Here is a 19,427-nt window from a genome sequence, read left to right as displayed (position 1 = left end):
CAATGGTATATAAAGTTTCATAATACCATTACTTCCTTCGGATTTAAGGAAAACACTGTTGATCAGTGTATATACCTGAAGGTAAGTGGGAGCAAGTTTATTATATTGGTCTTATATGTGGATGATATTTTACTTGCCAGTAGTGATCTTGGTTTATTGCACGAAACCAAGATGTTTCTCAACAAGAACTTTAAGATGGTTGATATGAATGAGGCATCCTATGTCATTGGCATTGAGATATTCAGGGATAGATCTCAAGGATTATTAGGATTGTCTCAGAAAGGATATATTGATCGTATCTTGGAGAGATTTAATATGCAGCTTTGCTCAACCAATGATATGCCTATTACTAAAGGTGAAAAATTCAGTCAAAACCAGTGCCCAAGAAATGACTTAGAAAAGAATCAAATGAAGAATATTCCTTATGGATGCGCAGTTGGAAGTCTATTATATGCTCAAACCTGTACAAGACCAGATATCAAAGCAATGCTGGGAAGATATCAAAGCAAGTAATGAGATATCTACAAGGGACAAAAGATTATATGCTCACATACAGGAGATCTGATCAGCTTGAAGTAACTGGATATTCAGATGCTGATTTTGCAAATTGCCTCGACAGCAGGAAGTCCACTTCAGGATTTGTATTTATGTTAGCTGGTGGGGCAATTTCTTGGAAAAGTGCAAAGCAATCGCTTATTGCATCATCAACAATGGAAGCTGAATTTGTGGCATGCTTTGAGGCCACAAATCAAGCTTTGTGGCTGCGAAATTTCATCTCAGGACTTGGTGTGGTCGACTCAATTGCCAAGCCGCTGAAGATATTTTGTGATAACACCGCAGCAGTTTTCTTCTCTAAGAATGGCAAGTACTCTAGTGGTTCCAAGCACATTGAGTTAAAGTACTTGGTGGTTAGAGAAAGAGTCCAGAAACAGCAAGTGTCTATTGAGAACTTGAGCACCACTATGATGATTGCTGATCCATTGACAAAAGCCTTACAGTGCAAAATATTCAAAGAACATGTTCTTAGAATGGGGCTTGTGAGCAAGTCATAAAGGATATGGTGATGCATGTTTATGTGGATGCTATTATTGATATTTTACTTAATTAAAGTTATCTGTTTCTGCTATCCTGTTTACATTTATGTTTATGCATATTATGGTTGAATGTAATAACAGGATTGTCTTGACAAGACAAATTACAGGGGTCATTATGGACTATGTTAGGAAAGACTAACAATGTTGTGGTACATAGAAGGGAGTATGACATTGATGAAATACAACCGCTATGACTCGCATTGATAGTTGGACTTAATATAGTATTATTGTGATTATTGGACTTATTGGCTTATTTTTAAAACATGGCCATGTATAAAATGCTTTTCAAAAAATTTTTGGAATCCAATTAGGTAAAATTGTTTTCAAACAAATTTTGTTTTGTTTGTTTTGATTTTGTATCTCTTTTATATCTTATCAATTAATGGGCCAAGTGGGAGAATGTTAGAATATGTGGCCTTTTATTGAATAAGATATATAATAGAATTGGGTTCCGTTGCGATATTTTAGCCAAGACTAAGTCCACTACGGAACGATTCCTCGGAGATATTCTTGATGGGAGGATATCTTCTGAGATCTCATCTCATCGTAGACCCTCTGCTCTCGCCTATTAAAGGACAGGATCTCTAGGGGTTGTTAAAGTGGTGGTTAGTGTGTTAGCGCGTCACACGTATAGACGCATCTCTCCGTTGAGGAATTCAGTTATTCTCCTCGACTCTCTCCCCCAAAACCCTCTCCCCAAATCCATCAATTTGTGTGATCCTGTGAAAGGATAGGAAGAGAGGAGAAAGGGTCTACGCTTCGCACTCCCTGCAGATTCCGCAGCGCGATCGGATTAAAGACGGAGCGCAGCAATCTTGGATCACGGTGCTGAGCAGATCAAACAAGATCTCTGAACGGATGGCATCAAAAGGTACGCATCGTATATTAGATCTATGTATTGAATTTCAAATCCTGGCATATAGGTTAATTCCGCATTATTGATTTAGCATAATTACAGATTTTTATGCTTACAATAACAATAAAGAACAGGATTACCTTCAGTAGTCATTGACTCGAATTACAATTGTTCAGGCATTGACCTTATAGAATGATGGCTTGTGCTTCCAAGTCATATCAATAAAAGAGCAGCAACCCTCTAGTCTTCATGTGATCATCAACCAAGAGCTCCATCGAGTTTGAACTGAAGGATCAAGGATGCAGCATTTTAGAGTAATTTAACTGAACTAAAAGAAAACTAGAAAAGGTATGCTGATAAACTTTATATAATTATGCAATTGTCGGTTTCTTTTTTGTGCAGTAGGGGCCACAGATTTAGAAACTGGAAAACGTGAAGTAGCCATTGTTGGGACATTTCACTTTATTCGCTACAAAGTCTGCACATGATCAAGATCATTCAAAATAGGTCCTGTCACTAAAAGCACAGTTATAAATATTTCCTGTTTAATAAGGTTGTTTATAACAATAAGAATTAAAAGTGCAAAAATGAATCCGAGATAACTATGAGGAACAATGCTTAAAATACTGGTAATTAGAAAATATAAAATGAAATGTCTAAGCTAAAGCTCGAGAACAATGAACAGATAGCATGCCTTTTAAATGTTATTTGAAGAAGGAAAAGAAAACGACAGAGAGGTCATTTGTTGCTGATTGGTTCTCAAGCAAAAATCTCAAGTGAAACAGAAAGAGAGCAAAGATATAAATAGTCATAATACTATGATGCATAAGAACATATAAGATGAAGAAAAGAAAAATGCACAAGAAATTATAATGCTGAACCCATATGCCAAAAGTATAAGCAATCACAAGAACAAGGCAACTGGTTGTGTGAAGAAGCTAGCATGAAAACAACTGCATGCAACTTTATTGATGACTATACATGTGTATAACAAAAAAATACCTTTAGAAAAGAGAATTACTCATGAGCATCTGGTTTGGTGGAAAACAAACCAACAGAGTGGCCTCTCAAGAATGAAAAGAAGAATAGGAAATGAGAATGACAACATTATAATCAGTCGAACACTCATCCATGATTCTAAGCAAATATGAAGAGTTCTCTTTGATATTGGCTTACCAGACTCGGAGGGACCAACGCATCGCCATCCTCTGGCATAGCTGCCGGGATATGATCTGACCATGTTCACTTGCTGTTTAAACTATGCAATACGATCGAACTAGTACATAGGACCTTTGTTTCTCCAAGTGCCTGAGGATATTCACTGCAAGCTATGATGAAAAAATTTCAGCATCTCAAACCAGAAAAATATTCTCCTGCTTATCTGCTTCTTTGGAAACCTCTGCATTGACTGTATGTTGAAATTCAAATCCTCATGTTACTGAAACCCTTGTCACCAACTAATGCAAACAATTCATTTAAATAGTATTAAATCAGAAAACAAGTCTCAAATGCATATCTTCACCAGCTACTCTTCACAAGAATACTCTGATCATATGATAACAATAAACAGAAGATAACCATCAGCTTCTGGGAATTGACTATGAAATGGTTGACATTACAAACTGAATTTTTTTGAGATTCATTTTCTACAAAAAAAAAGAGAGCTTTCTTTAACATGCACTGCAAGAAACATTATCTTCATGGATCCAATATGCAGAAACCAAAAAGCTGAGACAAGCATTTGAAAGAATGCCTTCTGGAGGAAGTTATAAGCATTCATAGAATTACTAAAAGCTCTATTTTTTCCCCATAGTTATTGGACATTGCAATTCATTCTTCTACACATAGGAGCAAAATGCTTACAACTTATTTACCATCATTTATGGGTTCAGAAGTAGAAGTCTGTATGCCATATTTATCCTCAATCTAAGCTATTCAACTTCAGGTTTCTCAATCATTAACATTGAGGATTAAAGTTTTAAACTTGAAAGATTTGCAAATATCAATTTTCTCAACCAACTTCTGCACATCATAAAGTGATCCTTTCGCCATGGAATTACCTGTATACTCACAAGTAGCTCATGTAGCATCTTCTGAGGATACATCAGAATTTAAGACTGCAACTTCTGAAAATTTCAATTGACAATTTAGGCTTTCTTTCATCGGTGGGATCCCTAAACATTCCTTCCGAAGCTATTATCTTCATTCAGCATGGCATTTTTCCTCCTGTAGTTACCTTCCCCGTTATATAATCCAGTAGGTGTTTGCAGTGTTCTGCTCTCTGTGTTGGACCTACTATTGCCAGGGCAGTATCTTCCATTGCCCCCCATCTCACCGGTTTGAAACTTTAGCAGAAGCCATTACTTCAACCATGTTAGATCCAAATTGAGCCCAGATCCTCGGCTTCTGCCATTCCCATGGTCTCTTCTCTTGGATACCATTCAGCCTGACAGAATTAGCTTCTCCAACCTCCACCTTCAAGTCCTTGTATTCACCCATGATGTCGCTGACGTCATCACAACCAAGTCGACCTGGAAATATTTGCATCTGAGAATTGACACGATGCTTGATCTATCAATCATCTCATCCTCCCCTGCACCCCTATCTTGACGATTGAAGTTCCTCAGGGATCTTGAATTAAATCTCTGAGGCAAAAGTCGAACTTTGATCACCTTGATCGGTCTAGATTCTTTGCTTTCACATTGATATCCTTCTCCCGTGGGCCGATGACTGTCCATTGTTCAAGTACCTTATTGACCTCCTCTTCCTCCAAATATTAATGCCACCCGCTCCCCTGGCGATGTAATCATCAAACCTCAGCTCCTCCTCTGCCCCGTCCCCCGAGTCCTGTTCGATCCCCGGGTGACGCCATACGGTTTCACACTGTGGAAGACGGGAAGAGGCGGGCGTTGAGCAGCTGCTTCGCATTCTGCTGCATCCGCTTCCATTGCCACTTGGACACGTACCACCTGGGGGCCACCGCTGCCACGGCAGAAACCGGAGGAGAAGGGGAATCTGTAGGCCCCCGACAGGTATTTGTGGAGGAGAGGGTTTGACTGGCGGCGGTGGCGGACCGGCGAATGGCGACGGTAGCAGGAAGGATCGCGGACGGCATTTTGCGGTTGGATCGGATCGCTCGATCGAGCAAGACGAACCAAAATAAATTTCGGGTCCTCAGCGAGTCGGGTATGTATACACCGACCCGATAGTGAAGAAGCGGTCCTTTAGCCCACGCGGGTCGGTTCCCGGCCTCGTCGTATACAGACCCAAACCCACTTATAGGATTTCGGGTCCGCACCCGCTCAATACCAGCGCTGTTCTCGCCCTTCGCCTCCCCGTCGCCTTCCTCCTTGCCAAGTTTTCTCCTCCGGTCGAATCGGTCGAATTCTTTTCAGGTATTCTTCCATTCTCCAGATGTCGCGCTAATGGTCATTGGCCGGTGTGGCCTCATCCGAGCGTTGGATGTTCATATTTCTCATCGTAATTTCTTTCTCCCCGTTTCCTGTTTGATGCTTCGTCGCAAAAAGTTCACTTTTTTTTTTGTTTTGTTTCTTTAGTGCTTCGAATCTTTATTAGTAAGACTCGTATTTTTGTGTTTGATGATGAGCTTGGCGATTTGGTAGGCTTTGGCGAGATGGTTTTGGCGTCTTGAAATGTCAAATTCGCTCGCTTTACCTCGAGAGTTCACCTAATGAGAGGGAGAAGAGAAAGATGGAAGAACTAATGTGGGTAGTTTACATGGTTTGTGGCTGCTAAGCTCTTAGTTTGATTCCTAGAAAATTGCTATGATCAGGACTTGTATTAGGCCCGGTTTGATCGGTGGAACCAATTCCAGTCGGGTGCTTTGCACGTTCTACATTCGAATCAATATAGCACCTATAGCATACAAGCTGGCTTGGTGATGGTTTCTGCTATAAACTCAGCTATAATTCTTGGATGCTTCCAGTTCGAACCCACCATAATGTAAAAGAGCCCAAGGGGCAAACAACAAAGTTTTGTTCGACCGAATTCTAGTGGCTTTTTGCACTCGAAAGAATCTTGTGTTTGGACCGATTGAGTAAATACCTAAAGACTTGCAGCCCAATCTGAAGTGTACATGTCGTTTCTCGACTGATAGGATAAGTATATACATCTTTGTTTCATGAACCCTTATTACATCATGCCATGTGTTCTTCAACTAAGATTCATCCATTAATTCTACATATTCATTGGTATCTAATTGACATTCGAAATGTTAAATTTTGCATTATTCTCGTAGTTTTTTTGCACTTTCTGGTATCATTTGCTTTATAAGAAATTCTCATTTAGGGGGATGCTACCTTAATGTTCAAGCTCAGTGCACTATGGATCATGTCATTCACATCTAACAGGTTTTTATTTCATAAGTTCTGCACTATTTGGAGGATTGATTGCTGCTCGGTCAGGTTAGTTTTCATAGATATTGGGATGGAAACACTTGTATGTTTCCACCCCAGGCTGGAATAATGGTTAATTTATAATGTACATGTGCAAATAATTTTACCTGGACTTTAAATTATTGATTGATGCTTTTGGTCCCATAAACCTAAACTCTAATGCGACAGTTTTTGACAATTATTCTCTCTCTCGTGGTTCGAGGTGATAATGTGGCCATTAGATCGCATTGTGTCCTCTGTGGATTCATGCATTTGTGACATCATAGCGAACATATGTTTCTTGCAAATTTCAGGTCACTCAGTTTGGATTGCGGAAAATACATCCTCCTCTAACTTGACACAAGCATCATATGTGTGCTGAAGTATGTTGGTCACATTTCCTCAGACATTCTTGTCTTATATTGTTAATCAATTGTTGTGGTATTTTGCTGCTAAGGTTTCTTTGCCATTTCATTTAATTTTTCTATTCATCACAAGGAGAAAGAAAACTGATGCAAAATGGTTAATAAAACTGATTTTAAGTTATCTCTTCTCTTCAAGCTATGTAGCTTGATAGTGCTTTCATCTTTCTTTTGTCTTCTAATATACTTGCATGCATACATATCTATTGCTCTGACATATGGAGTGATGTTCAGTTTTCCATTCTTCCAGATTATTGAGTTCCAGAAGTGCCATGCAGACCATCCAATTGGAAAGTTTTTCAGGCAATGCACTGAACTAAAGATAAAGCTTGACCGTTGCTTTCGACAGGAGGTGTTTGAAAACATGAGAAGTAAAGAAGGCACACAACCACAATAACACCAATGCATTTTGCACCAACTTTTTCTCTTGATATAGATGTTTTATTTGCCTTTTCTAATATTCAGCTTTTAATCCTTTTACTCTGTTAAGATTTCACGTCACTCATGTTTCATTTCTTTTTATTTTGTTATATTCTTTGGTGTTTTGAAAGCTGTTAAACGGAAGGCTAACTTTGAGGAAAACAAAAAGTTCAAGGAAAGGCTGCAGGCTTACAGAAAAGAAATGGCGGAAAAAGGCACATAGGGATGCTTCGAAAATTACGTAGACAGACAATTATGTACTACCGCATAATTTGAGATCATGAATGAGATGTATCTCCTGGCCAAGCATTTAATTTACTGTTTATTGTGAAAATTGCTGGATTGTAAAAATCTAGAGAAATAAATCAGATGACTGATTTCATCTTAATATGCCAATTTGATGAGCTGCAAACTTTGTTTGATCCATAGATGCATATAATTATTGACTCATCCAGGTATTAGCTTATTTGCTTTCTTTGCCCCAGAAAAAGTTGTCACCACTGATGATGCTGCCTTCACAGCCTCAGCAAATTCCAGGGTGGTGGAGCTGGTTGAGCAGTCTTCTCCTCTATGGAGAAGGTTCAGAGGGTAACAAATGAGGATGTGAGATCAGCTACAGACTGGCTGGAGGTTTAATAAAGGGTTGCCTTCCTCTTCACACGGAAGCTTCTTTGTGTGTGTCTGCTGGAAACTTCCTTTACATTGACTTTGGGTGTCTGTTTTGAGTGCTATGGATGACAAAATGTTGCTGCTGTGGGTTGGCAATATCAATAGAAAAGTAAATGGGAGACAGACAATAGAGAAATATCATGCAGTGTGATGAACCAAGTACAAGGAACAGGTTGATCATATCTTGCAAGGACTTCTTAGAATCTGATCATTCTCTCATCATTTTCCAAAGGTTGATTATATCTTGGAAAAAAACCCATGGTATCCTAATTTTCTTTGTGTTGGAAAATTGTTTGTGATACAAAGTTTAGGACTAACTAGTGTAACCCATCCTGTTTCAACTCTTATTAGGAAAGGGACATGTGAAAAGAAATGATCATCAATTTATATATTGGAATCACAATATGATTTGGCACTAATGTATATTTTCAGCATAATGTCTTTTATTTTATGGAAGGGTGGTAGCTGCAACAAAGGTGACATCACATAGTAGGCATAAATGTGCCCAATATTTTGTTCTTAGGATGAACCTGACCAAAGTCATTTTAAAAGAATGATGTGTAGTGTAAGATGATGCTACATCTTTATTTTTCTCTCTGAAGGGAAGAAAATTCTACAATCACTAATGTCAACAAGAATGGTTCAATGTATGTGAATAATAATCATATTATAAAAACCCTCTTCAAAATTTTCCTTCAAACAATGTGTTTGGTTGAAATGTATGGATTCATAAGTCTGAAGAACTATTCCTGATAGCTACTCTCCACCCTCCACCCTCTATATAAGTACCAGCAAACTACTTTCAGTTCTCATTGATTGAGAACACAAAAAGAAGGGGTTACTCTATCAATTTGATTCTTATATAGATTTCAGGAGATGGCAGCCCTTCCTCTTCTGAGCCCTTACAAGATGGGAAAGTTTGATCTGTCTCACAGGTAATTAATTTGGTTTATCTTGTTATTCATCTCTGTGATAATTTGTATTTGGATTTTCTGATTGCTTTTTACTGAAAATACATCAGTAATGGTTGATCTTGTGAAGGTTTTGGATTCTTTTGCTACCCTTTCTCTTTTGATTTCTTTTCTTGTATGTAGCAACATGAAATGCAAGCCAAATGTTAACAGATCTTCAGCACAAATGATCCAAGTATGAGTGGCATTCTGGATTATAGATTTTCTTATTGAAAAAGATGATGATGATGAAAGTGTTAGGATCAGAGCGGCACTAAGAGGGGGGGGTGAATTAGTGCAGTGGATTAAAACTTCGATTTTAATCAAAATCTTTCGTACGTTAAGAACGAAACTTGAGAAATTTAACTTGAAGGCGTATTCTTAAAGTTGCGCAGCAAGAGTAATGAGGAACTAAAGCAGTAAGAAGATTTGCAGTAATGTAAATGACAATAATAAAAAGCAAACCAGAGATTACGCCGATTTTTAGAGTGGTTCGGTCAAATGACCTACTCCACTTGCGAGGCCCCTCTTCGATGAGGCTCCCACCTTCCACTAGCAAGTCTCTTGAAATGGAAGGGTAAACACCCCTCTTACAACCTTTTACAAGCAGCTCAACCTCTTACAAATTTTCAATAAGAAAGGAGGAGGAGAACTCTCTAGCAAATTGAAAACAATACTTGCTAAGACTTTCTAAGACTTTTCTCTTAATCAAAAATGCTTCTCAAAAGTTGTTACCTCAGCTGAGATTAGAGGGGTATTTATAGGCCTCAAGAGGATTCAAATTTTGGGCTCCAAAATTTGAATTTTCTTAGGGTTTCCGGTGCTGGAGGTGCCACCGCCCAGCGCTCGGGTGCTGGACGGTGCAACCGCCCAGCCAAGGAGGTGTCACCGCCCAGCTAGGCAGTGCCACCGCCTACAGTGTTTTCAGCCCAACTACAGTGTTTTCAGCCACTAGTTGGGCTTCAATCTTGGCTCTCTAGTTCGCTGGTTTAGCTTAATTTTTAGCCTAAACCAACTCTGACTTTGGGCCCAGTTGGCCCCTAACCAGGATATAGGATTATCTCTTAATCCTAATCCTAATTACAAGTGGACTACATAACCAAAACACATCCTAAGCAAATTTTCAACCGCGAACGTCGAGTCTTGTTCCGACGAGCTTTCCGACGAACTTCTTCCGACGGACTCCCTGCAAGCTCCCAATCTTTGTGATGACTTTTAATGAGTAGCCGAGCCTTCTCGGTGATCTCCGCGAGCCTCCGACGATTTCTTCGGCGAACTTCCGACACGTTCCCGATTTCTTCTCGGATGGTTCCGGCAGCATCTCCGATGATTCTTCGGTCTCTTAAACGTCCATCGAGCTCGACTCCGGTATCCTTGCTTTATGTTTTCTGGTTATCGTAGTTAATCCTGCACACTTAACTCAATAATATGGATTAGATCAATTAACCCACCAATTGATTATATCATCAAAATCCGAGATTCAACAATCTCCCCCTTTTTGATGATGACAATCAATTGATGACGGAGTTAAACGTAACTCCCCCTATCTATATGCCATATTATGAGAAGATAAAACACTTGAATTTCATCATTGAATTCAAGTATAAACCGATAAGCTCTAACCGTAAAACTTATCGTTATTCTCATTAAGCATAATGTAAATGCGAAACTTTGATGAAAATATTTTTCAAGTCGAAAGATAAGAGACAAATTTTACTATGACAAGAGATAAAGATTTTCAACTTGAATTGCATGATTATACATTTTAGACATGCATTCAATATGATCAATCAATCTTACGATATTTTCAAGGATTTTGCAAGGCATATAAGATAATCATCGATCGATCACTTTTCTCAAGGATTTTGCAATTCATATTTTGTCATGCTATTAAGAATGATATAAGTCATCACTTTTCTCCCCCTTTGTCATCAACAAAAAGGAAAATGAGACTTGAAGCACATATTTTGTCATACAACGATTTTATCATTGAAAATTAAGTATGCAAAAATATTTACGCAGAATTCATTTTAGAGGAAAATTCAGCATGCATTCATATTATCTAATCTCTTCTTTCTATGAATAATAGAAATTGTAGATGTATAAGAGAGAGATTGGGATAAAAAATTCAAGTAGTAATTTCACGAAGTCAATATCATAATTCGAATACAAACTCATTCAAATCGTCAAATTCATGAAAATCTCAACATTACTTTTTAATCACCACATAAGGCATTTAAAGAATTTTTGAAACATAGGAGAATGATGAATTTAAGCATACAATGTTTCAATCAAATTCAAGTCATGAATGCCAATACTTTCATATTTGTAAGTATCAATTCATGAATGCCAAAAGATATTATTTGTGATTCCAATTTTGCAAGATCAAGATTATGAATTAGATAAAACTTATTTAAATCAAATCGCTAACTTGAAATTCATAATCAAGTCATCAAAGTCGATTTCGAGATTTCACAACATGTCATATGGAATTTGAAGGAGAATGAGAGATGGAAAGAAGATGAAAAACTTTACGGAAAATCCAATCAAACAAGTTTATTGTTTAGGGACAATTTAACATACCTAATTCCCTTCTAATGAATTCAAATTGGTCTTCATTCAAGGCTTTTGTGAATATATCTGCTAATTGATGCTTTGTGTCAATGAATTCTAGAACAACATTATTGTCAAGGACATGATCGCGTATGAAATGATGCCTAACATCGATGTGCTTAGTTCTAGAATGCTGAATTGGATTTTTAGTAAGGCATATGGCACTAGTATTATCGCATTTTATGGGAATATTTTCAAGGTGAATTCCATAGTCTTCTAATGTATTTTTCATCCAAATTACTTGTGCACAACATGCACTTGCAGCAATGTATTCGGCTTCCGCCGTAGATAGTGCAACTGAATTTTGTTTCTTGGAAGTCCAAGAAACAAGTGCATATCCTAAAAATTGGCATGTTCCGGATGTACTTTTTCTATCTATCCTGCATCCGCCAAAATCGGCATCTGCATAAGCTATTAGATCAAATTTTTCAGATTTTGGATACCACAATCCTAAATTTGGAGTTCCTTTAAGATACCTAAATATTCTTTTAACACTCTTAAGATGAGATAATTTAGGATTAGATTGAAACCTAGCGCAAAGTCCTACACTAAACATAATATCCGGTCTAGTCGCAGTGAGGTAGAGTAGACTACCTATCATTCCCCTATATGTTTTTTGATCGAAACTTTCACCATTTTCATCCATATCTAACTTAGTCGCAGTACTCATAGGAGTGTTTATTGCTTTTGAATTATCCATGTTAAATCGTTTTAACAATTCTAATGTGTATTTAGATTGGTTAAGAAATATACCATCCTTAAGTTGTTTGATTTGTAATCCCAAAAAGAAAGTTAATTCACCCATTAAACTCATTTCAAATTCAAGACTCATACATTTGGCAAATGATTCACATAGTGATTCATCCGAAGAGCCAAACACAATATCGTCAACATAAATTTGCACAATAAGAAAATTATTTTCAAAATGTTTAATAAACAATGTAGTATCAACCTTGCCTTTGGTAAAATTATTTAAAATAAGAAAGGAACTAAGTCTTTCATACCAAGCTCTAGGAGTTTGTTTTAAGCCATAGAGAGCTTTAGTCAATTTGAATACATGATTAGGAAGAAGAGAATTTTCAAATCCGGGAGGTTGTTCGACAAATACTTCTTCGGAAATAAAACCATTCAAGAAAGCACTTTTAACATCCATTTGAAATAGTTTAAAATTATTACTACTAGCATAGGCAAGGAGCATCCTTATGGCTTCTAATCGAGCCACGGGAGCGAAGGTTTCTTCGTAATCGATACCTTCTTCTTGGTTGAAACCTTTGGCCACTAATCTAGCCTTGTTTCTAACCACGATACCATTTTCGTCTTGCTTGTTTCTAAAGACCCACTTAGTACCTATGACTAAGTGGTCACTTGGTCTAGGAACAAGCTTCCATACCTCATTCCTCTCAAATTGGTTCAATTCTTCTTGCATTGCAATGATCCAAAAATCATCTTTTAAGGCTTCGTCAATGCATTTAGGTTCAATTTGAGAAAGGAAAGCGGCGTTAGCACAGAAATTTTTGAAAGAAGAACGAGTTTGAACCCCTTTTGATGTATCTCCTATAATTTGCTCTTTTGGATGAGCATCTACATACTTCCATTCTTTTGGTAAAGAAATTTCGGAAGAAGATGCATTCAAATGGCTATTTTGAGGAGAGGGTTCATTTAAATTCAAATTATCAAAACCAAGATCATCATCAAAATCATTTTTCTTTAAATCACAAATTTCATTAAAAACTACATGAATAGACTCTTCAATTACTAAAGTTCTTTTATTAAAAACCCGAAAAGCTTTAGAAACGGAAGAGTAACCAAGAAAGATGCCTTCATCGGATTTAGCATCAAATTTTCCTAACGCATCCCTTTCATTTAAAATAAAGCATTTACAACCAAAAACTTTAAAATAGGAGATGTTTGGTTTTTTGTTATTCCATAATTCATAGGGAGTTTTGGATAAGGATGGTCTTATTAGGACTCTATTCATGATGTAGCAAGCCGTATTTACGGCTTCGGCCCAAAAGTACTTAGGTAAACTATGTTCATTCAACATAGTTCTTGCCATTTCTTGTAGGTTTCTATTTTTCCTTTCAACTACTCCATTTTGTTGAGGATTTCTTGGAGTTGAGAAGTTGTGATTGTACCCATTACTTTCGCAAAAATTTTGAAAGTCACGGTTTTGGAATTCACCACCGTGATCACTCCGAATTGATGAAATCATGAAGCCTTTTTCGTTTTGAGTGAGTTTACAAAATTTAGAGAAACACTTGAAGCAATCACTTTTGTGAGCTAAGAAATAGGTCCAAGTGTATCTAGAGTAGTCATCCACAATCACAAAAGCATATTTGCTTCCACCTAGACTTGTTGTATCAATTGGTCCAAATAGGTCCAAATGGATCAATTGTAATGGTCTAGTAGTGCTAATTTGATTTTTTGGTTTGAAGCTTGTTTTTATTTGTTTGCCTAGTTGACATGCATCGCATACTTTGTCCTTAATAAACTTTATATTTGGAATTCCTCGTACTAATTCTTGAGATGAGATCTTAGATATTGTTTTCATGCTTGCATGGCCTAATCTCCTATGCCAAAGCCAAGCATCATCATTTACGGCGGAGAAGCACATTTCATTACTTAGTTCATCAAGATTGATGGTATAGACATTATTTTGTTTTAAAGCAATCATAGTCATGTTATGATTTGGTTTTTCAATAATGCACATATTTGATTCAAATCTAACGATGTAACCTTTATCGCATAGTTGACTAATACTCAAGAGATTATGTTTCAATCCATCAACTAGTAAGACATCATCAATGGAAAAATTAAATTTGTTACTAATAGTTCCCTTGCCAATGATTTTGCCCTTGTTGTTGTCTCCGAAGGTAACGTACCCTTCTTCTTTGCTAGTGAGCATAGAGAAATGAGATGGATCTCCAGTCATATGTCTTGAGCATCCACTATCGAGATACCATCTCTTGCTCCTAGCTTGTGGGTTTGTCTACAAAAGAGGATGATTTTTAGGTACCCATTTGATTTTGGGTGCCTCAAAAATTGACCCACTAACTTTGTTATTTATTATTGAATTCTTTATAGTTCCTTTAGGAACCCATATTAATTTTTGTGAACTAATTTTCCTAAATGGGCATTTGTAGGCAATATGTCCGGATTTGCAACAAAAGTTGCATTTCATATAAGAGGAAACATGTAATGTAGGTCCTTTTATGAAAGTGGTAGGATTTTGATGTAATCCTTTTACAAATCCAATTCCATTTCTATTTGCGATGTGACCCTTGTGTGCAAGGATCATATCTAATCCTTTGCTACAAACCTTAAACTTGTTTAAGGTTTCCTTAAGAAGCAAATTTTCATTTTTTATTGCTTCTAAGTGCTCAGAGCATGGAGGAGTTTGAAGACTATCAAACTTATCTTGTAGCAAAGCATGCTCTTTCTTTAAGATACTTAACTTCTTGCTAACAGCTCTACATTCATCAAATAATTCATGAAAAGCGATAGATAGTTCTTCAAAAGATAACTCTTCATTAAATAAATCACATACCTCTTCTCCTAACGCCATTAGCGCGTAATGAGCAACTTGCTCGGTGTTGGACTCCTCTTCTTCGGATGCGCTTGAATCATCCCACGTTGCCTTGAACGCCTTCTTCTTCGATGTTCTCTTTTTGGCTTGAGGACAATCGTTCTTGTAGTGTCCCGATTTTTTGCATTCATAGCAAATCACTTGGTCCTTCTTTTGTTCAAATTTGTTTTTAAATTTGTTCTTTCTTAAGTATTTCTTAAATTTTTGAGTCAAAAGTGCAATGTCATTATCACTGTCCTCATCACTTGATGTTCCTTTCAAGTGGTCTTCTTGTGATTTGAGTGCCATATCCTTCCTGTTCTTTGGAAGGGGGTTCTCGAGCTCGTCATGAGCTTTACATGTCATTTCGTAGGTCATTAGAGACCCAATGAGTTCTTCAAGAGGGAATGCTTTAAGGTCTTTGGCCTCTTGAATGGCCGTAACTTTTGGATCCCAACTTTTAGGGAGGGATCTTAAGATTTTACTTACTAGTTCAAAGTTAGTAAAATCTTTACCAAGAGCTTTGAGTCCATTGATGACATCCGTAAACCGGGTGTACATGTCTCCGATGGACTCACTTGGTTTCATTCGGAAAAGTTCGTAAGAGTGCACAAGGATGTTGATTTTGGACTCTTTCACTCGGCTAGTGCCTTCATGAGTGACCTCAAGAGTTCTCCAAATATCAAAAGCCGAATCACACATTGAAACACGATTAAATTCGTTTTTGTCTAGTGCACAAAACAAGGCATTCATAGCCTTTGCATTTAAAGCAAAAACCTTCTTCTCCGATTCATCCCATTCGCTCATCGGAAGAGAAGATTTTTGAAATCCATTCTCGACAATAGACCAAAGCTCAAAGTCCATAGAAATGAGGAAGATTCTCATGCGAGTCTTCCAATATGTGTAATCCGACCCATTAAACAAAGGTGGTCGTGCAATAGAATGGCCCTCTTGCATGCCGGAGTAAGCCATCTCTCTTGGGTATTAAACCAAATATGAGAGATAACCTTGCTCTGATACCACTTGTTAGGATCGGAGCGGCACTAAGAGGGGGGGGGGTGAATTAGTGCAGCGGATTAAAACTTCGATTTTAATCAAAATCTTTCGTACGTTAAGAACGAAACTTGAGAAATTTAACTTGAAGGCGTATTCTTAAAGTTGTGCAGCAAGAGTAATGAGGAACTAAAGCAGTAAGAAGATTTGCAGTAATGTAAATGACAATAATAAAAAGCAAACCAGAGATTACGCCGATTTTTAGAGTGGTTCGGTCAAATGACCTACTCCACTTGCGAGGCCCCTCTTCGATGAGGCTCCCACCTTCCACTAGCAAGTCTCTTGAAATGGAAGGGTAAACACCCCTCTTACAACCTTTTACAAGCAGCTCAACCTCTTATAAATTTTCAATAAGAAAGGAGGAGGAGAACTCTCTAGCAAATTGAAAACAATACTTGCTAAGACTTTCTAAGACTTTTCTCTTAATCAAAAATGCTTCTCAAAAGTTGTTACCTCAGCTGAGATTAGAGGGGTATTTATAGGCCTCAAGAGGATTCAAATTTTGGGCTCCAAAATTTGAATTTTCTTAGGGTTTCCGGTGCTGGAGGTGCCACCGCCCAACCAGGCGGTGCCACCGCCCAGCGCTCGGGTGCTGGACGGTGCAACCGCCCAGCCAAGGAGGTGTCACCGCCCAGCTCTCGGGTGCTGGGCGGTGCCACCGCCTACAGTGTTTTCAGCCCAACTACAGTGTTTTCAGCCACTAGTTGGGCTTCAATCTTGGCTCTCTAGTTCGCTGGTTTAGCTTAATTTTTAGCCTAAACCAACTCTGACTTTGGGCCCAGTTGGCCCCTAACCAGGATATAGGATTATCTCTTAATCCTAATCCTAATTACAAGTGGACTACATAACCAAAACACATCCTAAGCAAATTTTCAACCACGAACGTCGAGTCTTGTTCCGGCGAGCTTTCCGACGAACTTCTTCCGACGGACTCCCTACAAGCTCCCAATCTTTGTGATGACTTTTAACGAGTAGCCGAGCCTTCTCGGTGATCTCCGCGAGCCTCCGACGATTTCTTCGGCGAACTTCCGACACGTTCCCGATTTCTTCTCGGATGGTTCCGGCAGCATCTCCGATGATTCTTCGGTCTCTTAAACGTCCATCGAGCTCGACTCCGGTATCCTTGCTTTATGTTTTCTGATTATCGTAGTTAATCCTGCACACTTAACTCAATAATATGGATTAGATCAATTAACCCACCAATTGATTATATCATCAAAATCCGAGATTCAACAGAAAGAAGAGGATTTGAATCAATAACTTGCTTTTATACCATGATAAATGGCTAGCAGGATGATAACTATTTAAAAAGCTCAAGTTAATTAATGTGATGAAACTTGATTAGTATCATTCTGACAAGCTAAACCATTTGAGTTATTTAGGATTGGTCAAACTATTTATAATTGTGAGTAACTACAAGGATGCCCATGAACAGTCCATGGTTCTTCACCTTCTTTAGCTTGTTTCTGCTATTTCATGGGAATTATCTAAAACATGAGGACAATGATGGAGGAAAACTCTTATGAATCCTAAAAGTTGAGTTCATTGATTGCAAACATTTGCTTTGTTGGGCTGTCATCTGCATCTTAGTTTTGGGTTTTGTAGTAGAGAAGAAGGATATGACAACATCAAGCAACTTCTCATACCTAATCACATCATGGTTGGTGGGATTCTTGCTTTTATGAACCTAATGCAAAGTAGGTTAACAAACTAGATTTAATGTTGGTCAAAGTTTTACCTTCTTCTTCTTTTTTTTCATGTAGATAAATTATATTTATTGACCAAAAAAATACAATTATATCTATCAAACAGAGCAATTAGTAATGGGTGATACATCTGTAGGATTGTCTTAGCACCTCTCACAAGATCAAGATCTTACGGCAATGTTCCCCAGCCGATTGCAGTCCTGTACTACTCTCAGAGGACCAGCAATGGTGGATTCTTGATCGCTGAAGCCACCGGGGTCTCAGACACTGCTCAAGGGTATATCGTCATCCTCGTAGCATAATAGCATGTAATCTTTGCTGCAAGTGTGACATCTGTGTGATCGCCATAGAATACCGCACACCCCTGGAATCTGGACGAGGGAGCAGGTGGAGGCATGGAAGCCGATTGTGAATGCCGTGCATGCCAAGGGTGGTGTCTTCTTCTGCCAACTCTGGCACTGCGGCAGGTTCTCCAAACCTGGTGCGTTGCCATGTCCCAAGCTACACCTTCGATGTGTGCATATCTACATTTGCGATCCATTCAAGATCGATGGATGGATCATTTAGATTCTCTCTCTTTCTCTCTCTCTCTCTCTCTCTCTCTCGTTATAGCTTTTCTTCTTGTGTTGCTGATAGAGTACCAGCCTAATGGAGAAGATCCTGTGTCGAGCACCGACAAGGCGGCGCCTCCGTACGTGTACGACAACGGCTACGTCGATGAGTTCTCTCCCCCCAGGCGACTGAGAACGGATGAGATCCCTGGAATCGTCAACGACTTCAGAGTCGCCGCAAGGAACGCCGTCGAAGCTGGTAACTTCTCTTCCAGTGTTGTCGACATCCTGTAGTATTGCAGCGGTGGTGGTCACCGCATTCCTTCTCGACGTACAGGCTTCGACGGAGTAGAGATCCACGGCGCCCATGGATTCCTCATCGAACAGTTCTTGAAGGACAGCGTGAACGACCGAGACGACGAGTACGGCGGGAGCTTGGACCGGCGCTGCCGCTTCGCCTTGGAGGTGGTGGCGGCCGTCGCCGACGAGATAGGGGCCGAGAGGGTCGGGGTACGCCTCTCGCCCTTCGCCGACTACGGGGGGTGCAGGGACTCCGACCCGGAGGCGCTTGCCCTGCACCTGATCCGACAGCTGAACCAGCACGGCGTTCTCTACTGCCACATGGTGGAGCCGGAGATGACCGTCGTCGACGGCCGGCTGCGAATCCCCCACCGCCTCCTTCCCATGAGGCAGGCGTTCAAGGGAACCTTCATCGTCGCTGGAGGATACGACCGCGAGGAGGGCAACAGAGTCGTCGCCGACGGGTACACGGATCTGGTGGCCTACGGTCGGCTGTTCTTGGCCAACCCCGACCTGCCCAAGCGATTCGAGCTGGACGCGCAGCTGAACAAGTACGAAAGGCTCACCTTCTACACTCACGATCCTGTCGTCGGGTACACCGACTACCCGTTTCTTGAATCATCCGCCTCAAGCATGCGTTGACTTCACTGTGTTCAAGCACCACCGATACGTTGACTTCAGTCGTCTGCCAAATGGGACTCAAAACATCCGTCAACGTATGCGGACCATGGTTGCCAATTAGTGCTGAAGCTTAAACCTCGTTACGTAATGTACATGTGTATCAAAAACACAACCTAAATCTACTTCACTGCCATCATCACTATCGCGGCGAAG

At 39.2% G+C, this 19,427-nt stretch overlaps 1 protein-coding gene across 1 annotated transcript; it reads left to right on the top strand.

Moving 5' to 3' along the window:
- Positions 1-8,650: 8,650 nt before the first annotated feature.
- LOC103987213 (putative 12-oxophytodienoate reductase 11) lies at positions 8,651-19,413 on the top strand. Its single transcript, XM_009405453.3, has 5 exons — positions 8,651-8,790; positions 17,879-18,019; positions 18,093-18,223; positions 18,379-18,552; positions 18,631-19,413. Exons 1-5 carry the CDS (start codon positions 8,732-8,734, stop codon positions 19,233-19,235), a joined length of 1,110 nt encoding a protein of 369 aa, XP_009403728.2. The 5' UTR covers positions 8,651-8,731; the 3' UTR covers positions 19,236-19,413.
- Positions 19,414-19,427: the final 14 nt, after the last annotated feature.

Source organism: Musa acuminata, chromosome BXJ3-6, assembly GCF_036884655.1.
Source record: "Musa acuminata AAA Group cultivar baxijiao chromosome BXJ3-6, Cavendish_Baxijiao_AAA, whole genome shotgun sequence".
Classification (NCBI taxonomy): Eukaryota; Viridiplantae; Streptophyta; class Magnoliopsida; order Zingiberales; family Musaceae; genus Musa; species Musa acuminata.
Note: the sequence above shows the minus strand (reverse complement) of the source record. Positions and strands in the feature narration are given on the sequence as shown.

Excerpts from the sequence above, each read along its gene's own strand:
- LOC103987213 (XM_009405453.3), top strand. The coding sequence starts at position 8,732 with ATGGCAGCCCTTCCTCTTCTGAGCCCTTACAAGATGGGAAAGTTTGAT. Across the intron at positions 8,791-17,878 it reads AAGTTTGATCTGTCTCACAG|GATTGTCTTAGCACCTCTCA; the intron begins GTAATTAATTTG and ends ATACATCTGTAG. Across the intron at positions 18,020-18,092 it reads GTCTCAGACACTGCTCAAGG|AATACCGCACACCCCTGGAA; the intron begins GTATATCGTCAT and ends TGATCGCCATAG.